The sequence below is a fragment of the Aulostomus chinensis genome, chromosome 10 (genome assembly GCF_037954235.1).
Source record: "Aulostomus chinensis isolate RoL2024-O1b breed Wild chromosome 10, RoL_Achi_v1.0, whole genome shotgun sequence".
In the NCBI taxonomy this organism is placed as follows: domain Eukaryota; kingdom Metazoa; phylum Chordata; class Actinopteri; order Syngnathiformes; family Aulostomidae; genus Aulostomus; species Aulostomus chinensis.
In genome coordinates this window covers 28,163,961-28,179,252 of record NC_141329.1, presented here as the reverse complement: position 1 = coordinate 28,179,252, position 15,292 = coordinate 28,163,961, and the positions used below count along the sequence as shown (strand labels likewise).

General features: G+C 48.8%; 1 protein-coding gene across 1 annotated transcript; it reads left to right on the top strand.

Moving 5' to 3' along the window:
- Positions 1–185: 185 nt before the first annotated feature.
- On the top strand, positions 186–14,901 carry bbc3 (BCL2 binding component 3). Its single transcript, XM_086216849.1, has 4 exons — positions 186–936; positions 2,091–2,451; positions 8,164–8,366; positions 11,487–14,901. The coding sequence occupies exons 2-4, from the start codon at positions 2,103–2,105 to the stop codon at positions 11,580–11,582; spliced, it is 648 nt and encodes a 215-aa protein (XP_086072975.1). The 5' UTR covers positions 186–936; positions 2,091–2,102; the 3' UTR covers positions 11,583–14,901.
- Positions 14,902–15,292: the final 391 nt, after the last annotated feature.

Below are 15,292 nucleotides of genomic sequence, written 5' to 3'. Positions count from 1 at the left end.
AGGAATATATTCATACGACATATCCAGAGTTACCCTCTTAAAAAAGCCCCGGACTGTAGTATCTCACTATCTCGCTGTTGGAGCTATTTTTTGAGGGGGGGGGGGGGGGGGGTATGTGTGAGTGTGTCTTTTTTTGTTTATTACCTGCAGGTCGCAGTGGGTGGCGCTCTGTACTGTGAGCCACTAGAAGTGTTAATTGCAGCCTCAGGTAATCACTCAGCAGGTGTGCTGCTGACGGGACGCGCACTCCGTGTTTCGACCGTCGTGGTTTCCTTGTCACCTTTGTTTAAGTGCCTCACAAATATGTGAGCCTTTTGTGTTTGTATGCACGGTGCTGAGAGCGCGAGTCTGAAAATAAATGATGACGATTGCAAAAGACGTGTTGGACTCATTGGAACCGCGTCGGTCACAAGTTCCAGTACAGCAGCCGCCAGCGGCTGAGGTTCGTTTGGTTGTTTTATGTTAAGGACAAGTCACTCTACTCACCACAATAATAATTAAAAAATCGTTTATCTTTCATGGTTTGGCTTTCCAGTCTGGACATTTATGCAAAAATAATCAGTGCATATTTAATTAGATTTCACAAAAACCTGTTGTGTCTCATCTCACGGAATAATTTTGTCCGGCACGTCCCTAGTTTTATTTTGGTAACCACACCGGATGCTCCTCTTGACAACTTGTCCTTGACAAAGCTCGTATATAAATGGAGAGCCGCTGAGAGGTCCCACTTAAACGCAAGTATTATGCCGGCAGTCCGGTCCTGAGGGGTTAACATCTTCACCCGAGACAATCCGAACCGACAACGATGGAATGATTCGGTTTCTTCTTCTTCTCCTGAATCTCCGGCTGCGTCAAGCGCTCGTTTTTGGCTCATTTCGGCGTGTCTGATGTCCACCTGCTGCAGTCCGACTCACCACGGATCGACTCACGAACTCGGTGAGTCGTCTTGTGCTCATTGTTGCTATTATTATTGTTATTACCGTTGTTGTTGTTGTTATTATCCTTGTTTTTGTTGTTGTCCGCGGCGGGAGTTTTGACAGCGCGGAGCGGCTTCAGCTGTCACTCCCAACCCTCCGCGGTTGCTCGCTCGCCTCCATCGGGATGTTTTGATTTGATCTCGGCAGTGAAGGCTTCTGGAAGTCCAGAGGTTGGAGGGTCGGTGCTGGGTTGAGCACCACCGCCAGCTTTCGCCTGGATACGCGGTGTTACGCGTCTGTGTAGCGGAAGTCCTGCTGAATGAGTTCACACTGGTTTCCTGACCCGGATTATTTGCTTCCGGTTGTTAATGTCCGTCCATCCAGCTGCGGCGTGTCCCCGCGTAGCCGCAGAGAGGCGCAGCGCTGCGCTGATGCGTCAGTGTTTCATCCGCGGTATCGACTTCCTCTCGTCCACATTTGGCGCGTAAACGCGCACTCGCTCTTCGTGTGCGCGTGCGCGACCCCTTTGCGCTCGGCCGGCGCGGGTTTGTTTACAAACAAGAGGTCTCGTGCTCACGAACAGGGACCTCGCTGTTGCCCCCCCGCGGCTGGTTTTAGAACTGTAGGTCAAACCCGGTGCTGGGGGGGGGGGGGTATAGAAAATGGAAGTAAAACATACAATTGTACGAGTTACAGGTGAAGTTTGTCGATCAGATTTCAATTTCTTTTGCCAAACTTCCATCCATCGATCCATTTTCTGTACCACTCATCCGTCAAGGGCCTGGGGGGTGGAGCCTAGCCCAGCTGACATTGGGTGAGAGGCGGGGTTCACCCTGGACGGGTCACCAGTCCATCCCCGAGTCATCAGGAGTAATCAGGGGTTCAGTATCTTGCTCAAGGACACTTGGACATGGTCCATGGGAAGTGGGGATCGAACCAGCGACCCTTCGGTTGTTGGACGGCCACCCTACCTCTGAGCCACACCCCCCCTGGCTGTTGGTTTTAATGCACCTGAATGTCCCTGAATGCAACATTCCTTTCAGAAGCATTTAAAAAAAAGTGAAATGAAACTGCTCATCGTCTCCCTGAAGCCTCAGGATGCGACTGTGAAACTCTACGGTTCAACACACTCGGCTGGACGGCTCTTTATTTGTGTGTGTGTGTGTGTTTCAGGTTCCTACTGAGATGGCCCGTGCAGAGACCATCGATAACGTCGGGGAAGCCGGCGCCAGAGGGAGCAGCACCTGCCACGTGGAGCTTCCTGGCTCCTTCCACACCTGGCCGAGCTTGCTCACCAGCCCCACCATCACCTCCGGCTCCGGCGCCATTCACCTCCACTATAACAGCGCCCGTCTGCGCCCCTGGCAGGCTGACTGTTTGCCGCTGCCGTACCCGGTCCCCGAGGGCCGGGCCAAGCCTCAGACGCAACGGCGGTTACCTGTGTCGGTGCCATCAATGATCCCTCCTCCTTCACCTCCCTGCAGCTGGAGGGACGACAGGGGCGGAGCCAGAGTCCCACCAAGTGCCTTCTCAGGTACGATCATGTTTGGGCTTTAAATTGCTAAGTAATGAATGAACACATTTTACAGTGTCGAAGAAAAGATTCATGCTGTGGACCGAATGAGAGAAAGTTACGGTTTCCTTGTTAGTCAAAGGCATCCAAGGTTGATGGGTCGAAGACGAGGTCCAGGAGCCAAAAAAGATATCAAAATAATTCTATATGGTTCTTAATTTAGAAAATACTACTACTACTACTACTACTACTACTACTTAAACCCTGCATGGCTGCTGGCCTGCAGTGGCCGTAGAGAGGAGGAACTCATGTTGGGGGGGGGCAGAGGCAGGCCTCCTCACCGGTGAACCAGGAAACTGCTGTTTGATGCCTGGAGTGTTTAGAGGTTTGAGGAGGAGTGACGTCAGAGACGTGAGAATCTCCCTGACGGACCTCGGACCCGTGTCCTGGTCCTGCTGTCAGGAGATGAGGAGGGAATTGTTGCTGTTGTCTCCACCCACTGCTGGCGCTGACTCCACCCACTGCAATGATCCGACAGGAACCAGATGAAACATGTAAACAACATTTTCTGATAACCTTGACCTGATGAAGGTGACAGTGGGAGCTAAAGGAGCTTAGACCGGTCCTGAGGCGTCTCGCCCTGAGGCCAGCTGGTCCTCGCAGGGCGTTGACCAGCTTCTGGACGGAGGCAAAGGGGCCGGCCTCCATTCAGACTCTAGCGTCCTCGCATCGACTCCTGTCAGCAGCTTGATGTGAAATATGGCGGTAGTGAGCGTGACGTGTGGTTGGGTGATTGTTGCTGTCTGTGTGAACATACTCAGTGCTGTTTGTCTGATATTCTACGGAGTCGCCATGGAGACAGAAGCGGTTTTGGCCTCGCATTCTGTGACCTTTCCTGATTCACCTCACGGCTGTCAGGGGGAGGGGCCACGGTGTTTAGAACCTGTCAGGAACCCACAGTAACTAAAGTGAGGGAACAGTTTTGATCCCGTAGCCTCAAAGTAAATATCAGCGTTGTCAGCCTGGCTGGTGTGAGTGAAACGGCGGCGCCTCCATGACGGTGAGGGTCTGTTGTTTGTCAGCACCTCCTCCCTGTTCGCAGTGCCGGCGGCGTTTGGGGAGTCGCCCTGCTGCTGCTGGAGCACTGCCCATGTTTCACGCACTGCTCTGTTGCTCCAGGAGAGTGGCGGCCTTCTTCCGTCTTGATTTCAGCCCAGAGAAACTTCCATGAGGCTCGTCTGACGCATTCAGCCGCTAGCTGACTGTGTGGTGACAGATTTGTAGCTACACTTCCACCGCCACCCCCCCCACATCTCCTCCCGCCCCCACCTCTCCCCCCAGGCTCAGCTGTAGGTCAGCTGTGCACCGTGGGCATGTTCAGACTTGTTCTAGCTGCATCTCCTCCTCTAGTGAGCACAGTCAGAGTCAGGCTGGTAGCTGACACCGGCCATCGGCCGGTCCACAGATGAGGGGCCGGAGACCTGCAGTCAAAACCAGAATCAGAGGCTTGGATGGGAGAGGGGGGCGCTTGTCACCTCCCCTCCAGACAAGTTCAAAGAGTTACGAATGACCGATGACACCTCTGTCAGCCACTCATGAATCTATGAATGTGCAGAGTCTCCTTGTCAGTGCAGCAGAGGAAGACTTAGGTTTGTCAATCAGGTTGAGCCTGGCGGCTAATAAGAGGGTCAGTTTTGTTACGCAGTCTTAAGTGTGTTAATTATTTATTCAGCTCTGCGGTGACCTGGTTAATCAATTAGAGAGGCGATTAGGGTCAATGAAGGGATGGCCAGGGACTGTAATTACCGAGCTGGTGACGCTGGTGCAGCTGCTGATGGGTGGGAGTGACGGTTAATGGTCACACGTTCCGTGGGCGGATGTTCCGGTCCGTCTGCTGGCAGACACGTTCAAGAATATACTTGACAGTATAAGCGGATGTTTTGGTGATCCAGCTGTTGTGAAATGAGAGGCGGGGTCACCGAGGACGGGCCCGTAGTCACGCCACAGCTCCACTGAGACGCAACCAATCACTCCATTAATAGGTCGGTGACATCAGCCGATACTGACGAGGTGCAGATGACATCACGTGTGTGCTGCTACTGTTGACGCAGCTGAAGTGACAGAGACTGGTGGTAGAGTTTCACTCCTCCAGTCAAACTTGACTGCAGCAGCGTCACCATGGCAACACTTCCTGCTGCTGCCGCTATTGTAGAAGGCTGATGGACCGAAGTGACGTGGGAATAATTAACCCCTGACATGTTGGATGTCCTGATTTAGTAACAACATGTTGGTGATGTCACCAGGTCTCTCTCTCTCTCTCTCTCTCTCTCTCTCTCTCTCTCTCTCTCTCTCTCTCTCTCTCTCTCTCTCTCTCTCCCTCCCCTACTTAACTGGTGTGGGGTGTCCTCATGTCACCTTGTCAGCCCTGCCCCTTCTTCCCTCCAGCCTATCAGAGCTCAGCCCTCTGTTCCGTCCACCAATCACACGGAGACATCTCTGGGAGTGCTGTCTCAGAGTTACCTTGGCAACAAGCCAGGGTTTTCCCATTTGTTTGTTGTTGTTCTTTATTTCTCCCCCGTGCTCCCATTTCTCCTCGTCTAGTCACCTGCATCTTTAAGGATCAGTTGTAATCCTCCTAGCAAAGCAGCTGCTGCTGTTGCCAGGGATGTCCGTCTCTACGGCAACTAGAGTTGTGGTTACTGTGGGCGCCCAGCTTGGTGCCGGAGACAGTGGTCATTTTGGACCTGTCAGAGACGAGCTAGAACCTTAAGGTGTGTCAGCTACTGACCCCAGCTACACGCCCCAGGTACTCACCCCAGCTAGATGCCCCAGCTACTCACCCCAGCTAGATGCCCCAGCTACTCACCCCAGCTACACGCCTCAGCTACTCACCCCAGCTAGATGCCCCAGCTACTCACCCCAGCTAGATGCCCCAGCTACACACCTCAGCTACTCGCCCCAGCTACTCACCCCAGCTAGATGCCCCAGCTACTCACCCCAGCTACACGCCTCAGCTACTCACCCCAGCTAGATGCCCCAGCTACTCACCCCAGCTAGATGCCCCAGCTACACACCTCAGCTACTCGCCTCAGCTACTCACCCCAGCTAGATGCCCCAGCTACTCACCCCAGCTAGATGCCCCAGCTACTCACCCCAGCTAGATGCCCCAGCTACTCACACCAGCTAGATGCCCCAGCTACTCACCCCAGCTAGATGCCCCAGCTACTCACCCCAGCTAGATGCCCCAGCCACTCACCCCAGCTAGATGCCCCAGCTACACGCCTCAGCTACTCACCCTAGCTACACACCTCAGCTACTTGCCCCAGCTACTCACCCCAGCTAGATGCCCCAGCTACTCACACCAGCTAGATGCCCCAGCTACTCGCCCCAGCTACACACCTCAGCTACTCGCCCCAGCTACACACCTCAGCTACTCACCCCAGCTAGATGCCCCAGCTACTCGCCCCAGCTACACACCTCAGCTACTCGCCCCAGCTACTCACCCCAGCTAGATGCCCCAGCTACTCACCCCAGCTACACCCCTCAGCTACTCGCCCCAGCTACTCGCCCCAGCTAGACATCCCAGCTACTCGCCCCAGCTAGATGCCCCAGCTAGATGCCCCAGCTACACGCCTCAGCTACTCGCCCCAGCTAGATGCCCCAGCTAGATGCCTCAGCTACTCGCCCCAGCTACTCGCCCCAGCTACTCACGCCAGCTAGATGCTCCAGCTACTCGCCCCAGCTACTTGCCCCAGCTAGATGCTCCAGCTACTCGCCCCAGCTACTTGCCCCAGCTAGATGCTCCAGCTACTCGCCCCAGCTACTTGCCTCAGCTAGATGCTCCAGCTACTCGCCCCAGCTACTTGCCCCAGCTACTTGCCCCAGCTAGATGCTCCAGCTAGATGCTCCAGCTACTCGCCCCAGCTACTCGCCCCAGCTACTTGCCCCAGCTAGATGCTCCAGCTACTCGCCCCAGCTACTTGCCCCAGCTAGATGCTCCAGCTACTCGCCCCAGCTACTTGCCCCAGCTAGATGCTCCAGCTACTCGCCCCAGCTACTTGCCCCAGCTACTTACCCCAGCTACTTGCCCCAGCTAGATGCTCCAGCTACTCACCTCATAGCTTCCAAGGGCCTCAGAGATGATTTTTCTATGAGTTGAACGGGAAGATTCCTTTCTGTCTCATTTCAGTGGGAAATAAAAAAGAAAGGAGGACAAGGAGCAGAATCCAAGGAGTCACCAGCTCTTGTTCTAGTTTGCTGTTACATCCTGTTTAAGGGGCGGTGATGAGCAGTAGGAGGAAGAAGGACAACTGTGTACACACATTTGAGTAAAACTTGTTTGTTTTTAAGTAAACACAGATTGAAAACACATAACCCCCCCCCCCACAACACACACACACACACGCACACACACACACACACACACACACACACACACACACACACACACACACACAGTACCTCTCCATACCAGACTTATTAAGCAGATTAAGAGATTACTCTCCCAAGTTCCATGAAGAAGAGAATAAGTCATCTTTACCCATCAGGTTCCCCTAAAAGTGTGTGTGTGCATGTGCGTGCGTGTGTGTGTGTGTGTGTGTGTGTGTGTGTGTGTGTGGAAGGAGATGCTGGTCATTTGGAACTGAATACCAAACAGACTGTTGTTGTATTATTAATTGCTTTATTGAAATGTTGGATGTCATGTGAGTTTGCAGGGTTTTATTCAGGGTTCAGTCTTGAAAAACCTGGAAAAGTCATGGAATTTATTAAACAATGGCATTTGGATTCAATAACACGGAAATCCTGGAAAGGTTTTTGCAAAGTATCAACAGCCAGAACATCGAGACGAGTCCAGGAAATTTGCTCCTGGAGCCCCTGAGTGTGTCTGGCTCCTGAAAGCTCCGTCGAGGGACAGATCTCTTTTGGTTAACACATCCTCGTTGCTACATGTGGACGGAGATGTCGGTTTATTCTTCACGTGTAAACGGGGACAGGACGTCGTTGAGAGAGGGAAGGGTTAGAAATGTTTCATTTTTAATGAACAGGAAAACTGAGAAGAATCCAGAGTTTGACATTGAAACGGCACAACCTGTGTTGATCGGCAAAATCACGGCGAGGGTTAATTTGTTTTCAAACCTTTGTTTCTGTGGGATTTTTGTGGGATCAAACAAAGATGACATCACTGCTGCACCACGAGATTTCATTGAAAATGGTACTTTGACCAACACTCAGCCTTGAACCAAAGTCCCTCTATTCAAAAATAGCAGGACTGTGTTCTGTTTTTGCAGTTCTGTCCTCACCCCTGAGTCCACGTGAGCCGGTGGCCTCTGTCGTCAGTGTGTGGAATGAATTCCATCATTATTTGGATCCATGCAGCGTAGTTAGATGAGTTTAAGCAGATGCTGGAATCTGTCCTCCAGCCTTCTCCACCTCCGGCTCCAGAACAAAACCAAACTCTGGGAGAACCAGAGAGCATTGGTCACAGCTGATCCTGAGCTGAGTTCTTCACCCTCTTGGTTACTTTAGCTAAAGGTGAGCAGGGGTTGTTGCCTGGACACCGTGGCGACTTCTGAAGGACAGCTGCTGTTTGGAATTATTTTCAGAAACTTATGAATGCTGTTTTTTTGAAAAATCTATCAACTCTGCAAAACCAATAAAGCAGACTTCTTTCCGCTCTGGTTTTTATTTTATTTCCATATTTATTTGCTGTTTTTACCTCATTTTCTGCTGCAGACTCGGACAGAGAGGAGCAGCAGGAGGCCTCCAGCAGGCAGGGACCTCTGCCTGACCTGCTACCCCAGAACGAGCACCAGTCCTGGGTGTCATACCCTCAGGGAGCTGCCAGACGAGAGGAGGAGGAGCAGCTGCAGGCCAGGAGCGTGGCTGACCAGCTGAGGGCCGTCGGAGACCAGTTGAACTCCTCTGTCCTACGAGCGGTAAGAGGAGCTGCGGCGCTTGATTCAGGGTGTGGTGACGGATGGAAGCAGTGCAACCAAACACACCGATTAGAGAGAGAGAAGAGCAACATGGCGTCAAGCCGAGCTGTCCTGGGCCGGTTTAACACTCAGATCTGGACTTGAAATGTGACGCTGAAATTAAATGAGTTCAAGTTAAATCTAGTTAAAGCGGTCGTGACTGGAGCTTGTGAATGAGCTCCGGACCCTCAGTGTGTGAGCCACAACGTTCTTCTTAGAACCAAGGGAACGTCATCACAGTCACAGACACACAACAGCCACTCGTGTTGCTCCTCTGCCTCCACCTGAGTTGGCCTGAAGATTTTTATGTTCAGTGCTTGACCACACACACGCACACACATGCGCGCGCGTGTCGTACGAGAACTCCCGACATCCCTGCCGAGCGAAGAAACAAACACTTGGTGCTGCGTCTGTAACTTGTTTGAGATGAAGCAAGACAAAGAGTGAGAGATTAGAGTGCTCCCAAATAGAATTACTGACTCATAACACACACACACACACACACACACATATGCTTGCAAATTCACATGGTCATCCATGCATACTGGCCTAATAAGAGGTGTGTGTGGGAGGGGGCAACAGATCAATACTGGTCAAAGTACAGCTGTGCCACCGATCATTTCTCTCTCTTCTCAATAGAAACATCCGACGTGGTGCGACACACTCGTGTCCCCCCCCCCCCCCCGTCTGATTTCACTTTCATGTTCCTTCTTTTGCTCCATCCTTTCATCTGTTATTTTATTCCAGTCTTCATCATCTTCTCTACGATGTGGATTAAATCATTTTCATTTGCACAATCCAATTTTTCCCCACCAAAAGAAACAAACAACACACAGCTGAAGGAGGGCAGGTTTGACAACTCTAACGCTGCTGTTGTGTTTGTTTTTATTGTTAATTCTTTATCTCATCCTCCCGCCCCTCCCTCGCTGCTCCAGATCGCGTGAGGAGTTGGCAGGAACCCTCCTCCCCCACCACACACACAATCACACACACACACACATCCCGCTTCATGCACATAAACAAAGATGACGTCAATTGCCCCTGGCTCTCACTCAGACATGGCTTGCGCACACACACACACTTGATGAGTGAGGATGTAACAGCCCTATTAAAGATGTGTGTTGCCAGGTTTTAGGGTTGCTGCCCTCTTCTGACTGTCTGTCTGGAAATTGGGGAAAGTGTGTGTGTGTGTGTGTGTGTGTGTGTGTGTGCGCATGCATGCGTTGGAGAGAGAGAGAGAGATGTTTATACCCCAGAAGGGCCAAACGCTGTCAGTCTCTTTCCTAAATGAGCAGGAAACAAAAGGAGGGAGGGAGAGAGAAAGTGGGAGATGGAGGGATGGAGATTGTAATGAGGAAGGAGGAGGGAGGGTTCACCACAGGCACGCGAGGTTCAGACAGTTCAGAGTGGCATCTCACACACACACACGTTTATCCTCTGTTCCATCCTTCTCCTCCAACGGTGACGTCACCTTGCTTTTCTACCTGCTGAACTCCATCTTAGTGACTTGTTGATCACTCGAATTGAACATTTCAAGTCACCAAAATGGTGGAACTGGTATTTATCTATCCATCTATCTACCTACATATCTACATGTATATGTACGTGTATATACATGCTGTATATACACGTACATATACATGTAGATATAGTGTATATATGTGTGTATTGGTAATGTACATATATACATTTGTGTATGTATATATATGTGTGTGTGTGTGTATGTATATATATATAAACATGTATATATGTGTATATATATGTATACATACATACATACATACATACATACATACATACATACATATATATGTGTGTACATATATATATGTGTACATATATATGTGTACATATATATATGTGTACATATATATATGTGTATATATATATGTGTGTATATATATGTGTATGTATATATGTGTATATATACATGTATATATGTGTATATATACATGTATATATGTGTATATATACGTGTATATATGTGTATATATACGTGTATATATGTGTGTATATACGTGTATATATGTGTGTATATACGTGTATATATGTGTGTATATACGTGTATATATGTGTGTATATACGTGTATATATGTGTATATACGTGTATATACGTGTGTATATGTGTGTATATACGTGTGTATATGTGTGTATATACGTGTATATATGTGTGTATATATACGTGTATATATGTGTGTATATATACGTGTATATGTACGTGTGTATATATACGTGTATATGTACGTGTGTATATATACGTGTATATGTACGTGTGTATATATACGTGTATATGTACGTGTGTATATATACGTGTATATGTACGTGTGTATATGTACGTGTGTATATGTACGTGTGTATATGTACGTGTGTATATATACGTGTATATGTACGTGTGTATATATACGTGTGTATATGTACGTGTGTATATATATGTGTATATGTACGTGTGTATATATATGTGTATATGTACGTGTGTATATATATGTGTATATGTACGTGTGTATATATATGTGTATATGTACGTGTGTATATATATGTGTATATGTACGTGTATATATATGTGTATATGTACGTGTGTATATGTGTATATGTACGTGTGTATATGTGTATATGTACGTGTGTATATGTGTATATGTACGTGTATATATGTGTATATGTACGTGTATATATGTGTATATGTACGTGTATATATGTGTATATGTACGTGTATATGTGTATATGTACGTGTATATATGTGTATGTACGTGTATATATGTGTATGTACGTGTATATATGTGTATGTACGTGTATATATGTGTATGTACGTGTATGCATGCATACGCGTGTATATACGTGTATGCATGCATACGCGTGTATATACGTGTATGTATGCATACGCGTGTATATACGTGTATGCATACGCGTGTATATACGTGTATGCATACGCGTGTATATACGTGTATGCATACGCGTGTATATACGTGTATGCATACGCGTGTATATACGTGTGTGTGTGTGTGTGTGTGTGTATATCTACTGGTTCTAAGATGAGGGCTGGTTGGATGTACTGGACTAACTCCTCTCTGTCTCCCTCTACCTCAGCACCCTCCCCCCCACTGGCGAGACTGGAGGGACGCCTGCCGGGGCCTCCTGAACTTCATCACCCAGACTCTGAGCACCTTCTACAGGCTCGTGTAGGCCGCTGTCTCTCTTGGTTACCATGACAACCCCTTACTTGAACTGAACAACCCCAACAGGTTGCTGAACTCATAGGAACCCGGAGGACCGACAACGTCAGAGTCGCACATTTTCTTGGCATTAAAGGGGACGCCACCTGCTGGCCGGACTATGGTGCTGCCTGTGGAAAATGGATCCTGCCGGACTCCCAGCTGGTCTGCCTGCTGGTCGTCGCTCGGTCTGCTGGTTCAGACTGCGGCTGACGGCTCGACAGTGTTTCCTACCTGTGTATTTTGTAAAATTCCTATGCTTTGCTCTGTGTGTCAACTTGTTCCAGGCCTCTGCAGCGAGTCGGGTCTGAGTCCAGACCTCAGCACTGGGACATCGTTGCAAAAATGCGTTTGGCACAAAATTTTACAGAAAATGTTCAGAACCTCAGATGCTTGTAATGGTCGGTCAGTTCTTTCTCCATTGAGCTTCGCTGTCAGCCATCATTCTACTGGAGGACATTTTTAATTGGACAGAGCCGATATGACCTGATTGGTCCGATGTTTACGATTCACTATTATGTCTTTTATTTAAACCTTTAAAGCGAGACTTCACCCAAAAAATGTATTTTGCCTTTCCAGCTCTCACAAACGGATGTTTTGAGCTCCCAAATACACTCTTCCTCCACGGCCGATCACCTATGCGGTTGTTAGCTTGAAGCTAATGGCGTGAGCAGAAACGGCCGCTAACAAACTGTCACATTCATCATCCGGTCTAATCCAGGTCTTCATCCAGCTCGCTGATCCACAAACGCTTTGATTTGAGATCAAAGCAAACCAGAACACTTGCGGTTCATCGCTACTGTGAAGGAGTGAGGACCACCAACCTGCTCGCGCTCATTCTCAGTCGTTCTGCGTTGGAAGTTTGTCTTTAGCTCAATCAAAGTGTGGATTATGGAGATTCTGGCTGAATAAAGGAGACCTGGATTCCACCGGATGAGCGCAATGAGTAAACCCACATTTTTGGACAGTTTTGTTGTTGTCAGCCGTCAGCCTCCGTTAGCTTCAAGCTAACTATACGTGGCTGGCTCTTCCTGCATCCTGGAGCCACAAAGATGTCATGAAGTAATTTGGCAAAATACCCGTTTTGGTTGAAGTATTACTTTAGACTGTGAAACTACAGTTGTGTTGCAGGGATAAATTGGGTTTTATTCCACTTTGCAGGAAAACACAGTGAACCGGTCTCTCCCCACACTGCATCGCATGACGTGCCTTTCTGCTGCTGACCAGCAACACCAGAATAATCAGCTACACACACACACGCTCAGAGCAGCACACACACACGCACACACGCTCAGAGCAGCACACACACGCTCAGAGCAGCACACACACGCACACACGCTCAGTGCAGCACACACACACGCACACATGCTCAGAGCAGCACACACACGCTCAGAGCAGCACACACACGCACACATGCTCAGAGCAGCACACACACCCGTCAAGTGCTTTGTTTACTGTCACAAGTGTCATTAGCGAAACATTCTCATTCTTCAGCTTGGCTTAAGGTCATTCAACGACACATAGATTAATGTCCAACGCACTCACGCATGCCGCCAGAGTTGAACTGGCGCTCGCCAGAGCTGCTCGATCTGTGAATTTTCTTCAGCAAGATGAATCTTATTGATGGGAGAGGTTTCAAAGTATCGATCGCGTTCACTGTGTTTGTTTCTGAGCGGCAACAGTAGAGCAAGTTTGAATTTAAATCCAGTGGATTTGAGATGAGATTCCGTGAGTTGAAGACGACCAGATTGGGATCTTTGGGTGGTTAAAAGTCTCCTGGAATGTTTGTAAGAAGGCCGTTGGTTCTGTGACGATTCTCAGCGTAGTTGGGGAGGTGAGAACTGTTCATATGAAGAGAATAATTTATTTTGGAAAGTAGCCTATTCGTAGCTGGTTCTTTTGTTCCTTGAACATTTTCATTTTTTAATGTTTAATTTATTTGTTTCCTTACATTCCTGCTCTGAAATATGAATTAAGCTGTCATTGAGTTGTAGACTGTTTAAAAAGAGAGAGAGAGATGGACTGAATGCAGGCAGAGGACGTCCCGCACACCCTCACCCTAATGATCCGCCGGATCTTTGAAACTTTAAAGGAACAACTTGTGACCTGGACAAGCAGGAAGCAGCGTGCAACCAGAAGTTGAGGTTAAATGCTAACTTCCTTAGCATGATCTGAGGGTGAATTACACCCCGGCGCCCGCCTTCGCTCACCACCTCTGTTCGTGAGGAAGGGCGTTGCGGGGGCTGAAACTCCCCTCCTCCATCCTGTCGAGACAGCGTCTCTCGCTGAAACAAGCCTCGCAAGAAGTGGCTACAGGAAGTGCGGCGCGCGTTACAGATTTGTGACACGAGAAGCGTATTTTGCTTTTGCAACTCTCACTAATTGGTGTCTTAGACAAAAAGATATTATTTCTCCACCGTGTAACTTCTGCAACACCCATTTGTCTTTTTTTGTTTTAATCCAAAATTTCATTGTGGTGAAAGACGCATCTGTGAGCCTGAAGGTTTAACCTCTGAAATGACTTGTTTAGCTGTCATCACTCGATTAGTTTGGTCTGAAAACGCCTCTGGAGGAGCCTGGTGGAACTACGAGACCAGGCTCCGCTGTGCTCACTCGTTCAGGTCTAGCGGATCCTTAAGTGGCGGTTTAGGTCGAGAGCGTCCCCAACTCTGTCCCCAGACGCGGACGTGTTGGCTTTCCGCGTGTCTCAGATTAAAGTACAATATTTTAAGTTCTGCAAATGAAAACAAAGGAAGTTACCAGACGTCTGCGAAGCAAACGCCTCCTAAACCTCCTCCTCAGCCAGCCAGGTGTTTCCCATGAGCACTCGTACCGCTAAAGGGGGAGCCCGTCTGATTCTGGGCCGTGCTGAAGTTCCGGTGCTGCCGTGGGATTTTGGATTAAAGTTCCCAAATTCAACATTTCGTTGTGTATTTGAAAGCCTGCCACTGCGCTGGTTGACCCGTCACACCTGCCGTCACTCCCCGGCCTGTTGAACATCCTCGGAGGCTTCGGTGTAAAAACAGCTCTCATGACGCCTGTGGATGTTCGCTGACGTGAAGCTACGACGAAGAACAAACCGCTTGTATATTTTCAGACCAGCGGCGGTGGAATCATCCCGCCAGCTCAGCGCTGGTTCTCTCGTGAGAGCGCCGCCTCCCAGTGGTGGCGCTCCGTCTCATGCAGTGTACATTTGCTGTTTTTGGTTTTTTTTTTCTACTGTCAACTTTCTACATGAATTTTGTACTTTTGTTCCTTTTGTACAATAAAGCTGAGCAGAACGGTGTTCACCTCCTTGGGTTTTGCTTCTAGAGCCTGAAAAAAAGTCGCATCGGCACGAATGCATCACGCTACACGCCATATGACCACAGTCGAGGTTTCAAACGACCAAGACGCGGAGGATTTACTCCCTCGTGTTTGTGTGACCACAACCTGCTGAATAACTCAATTATTGCTAGTAATTCATGTACAAGCTTTGTTGAGACCAAAGAAGGGAGTGGATGGAGCCTCCAAGAAATGCAGTCTTGAGGGAAACAAAACATTTAGAACAAAGAAAACATTGAAATACAGAATACATGGGGGGGGGGGGGGGGGGGGGGCTGTGGTTTTTTTTTAGTTTATAAAGTTAAAACTATAAAGTTAATTTCTGAATGTCAAAACTGATCTACACATTCATTCTGA

What these genes read in the sequence shown, in the direction of transcription:
- bbc3 (XM_086216849.1), top strand. Translation starts at nt 2,103, where the DNA reads ATGGCCCGTGCAGAGACCATCGATAACGTCGGGGAAGCCGGCGCCAGA. An exon ending in CCCACCAAGTGCCTTCTCAG is followed by an intron (nt 2,452 to 8,163) that starts GTACGATCATGT and finishes TTTCTGCTGCAG; the next exon opens with ACTCGGACAGAGAGGAGCAG. An exon ending in ACTCCTCTGTCCTACGAGCG is followed by an intron (nt 8,367 to 11,486) that starts GTAAGAGGAGCT and finishes CCTCTACCTCAG; the next exon opens with CACCCTCCCCCCCACTGGCG.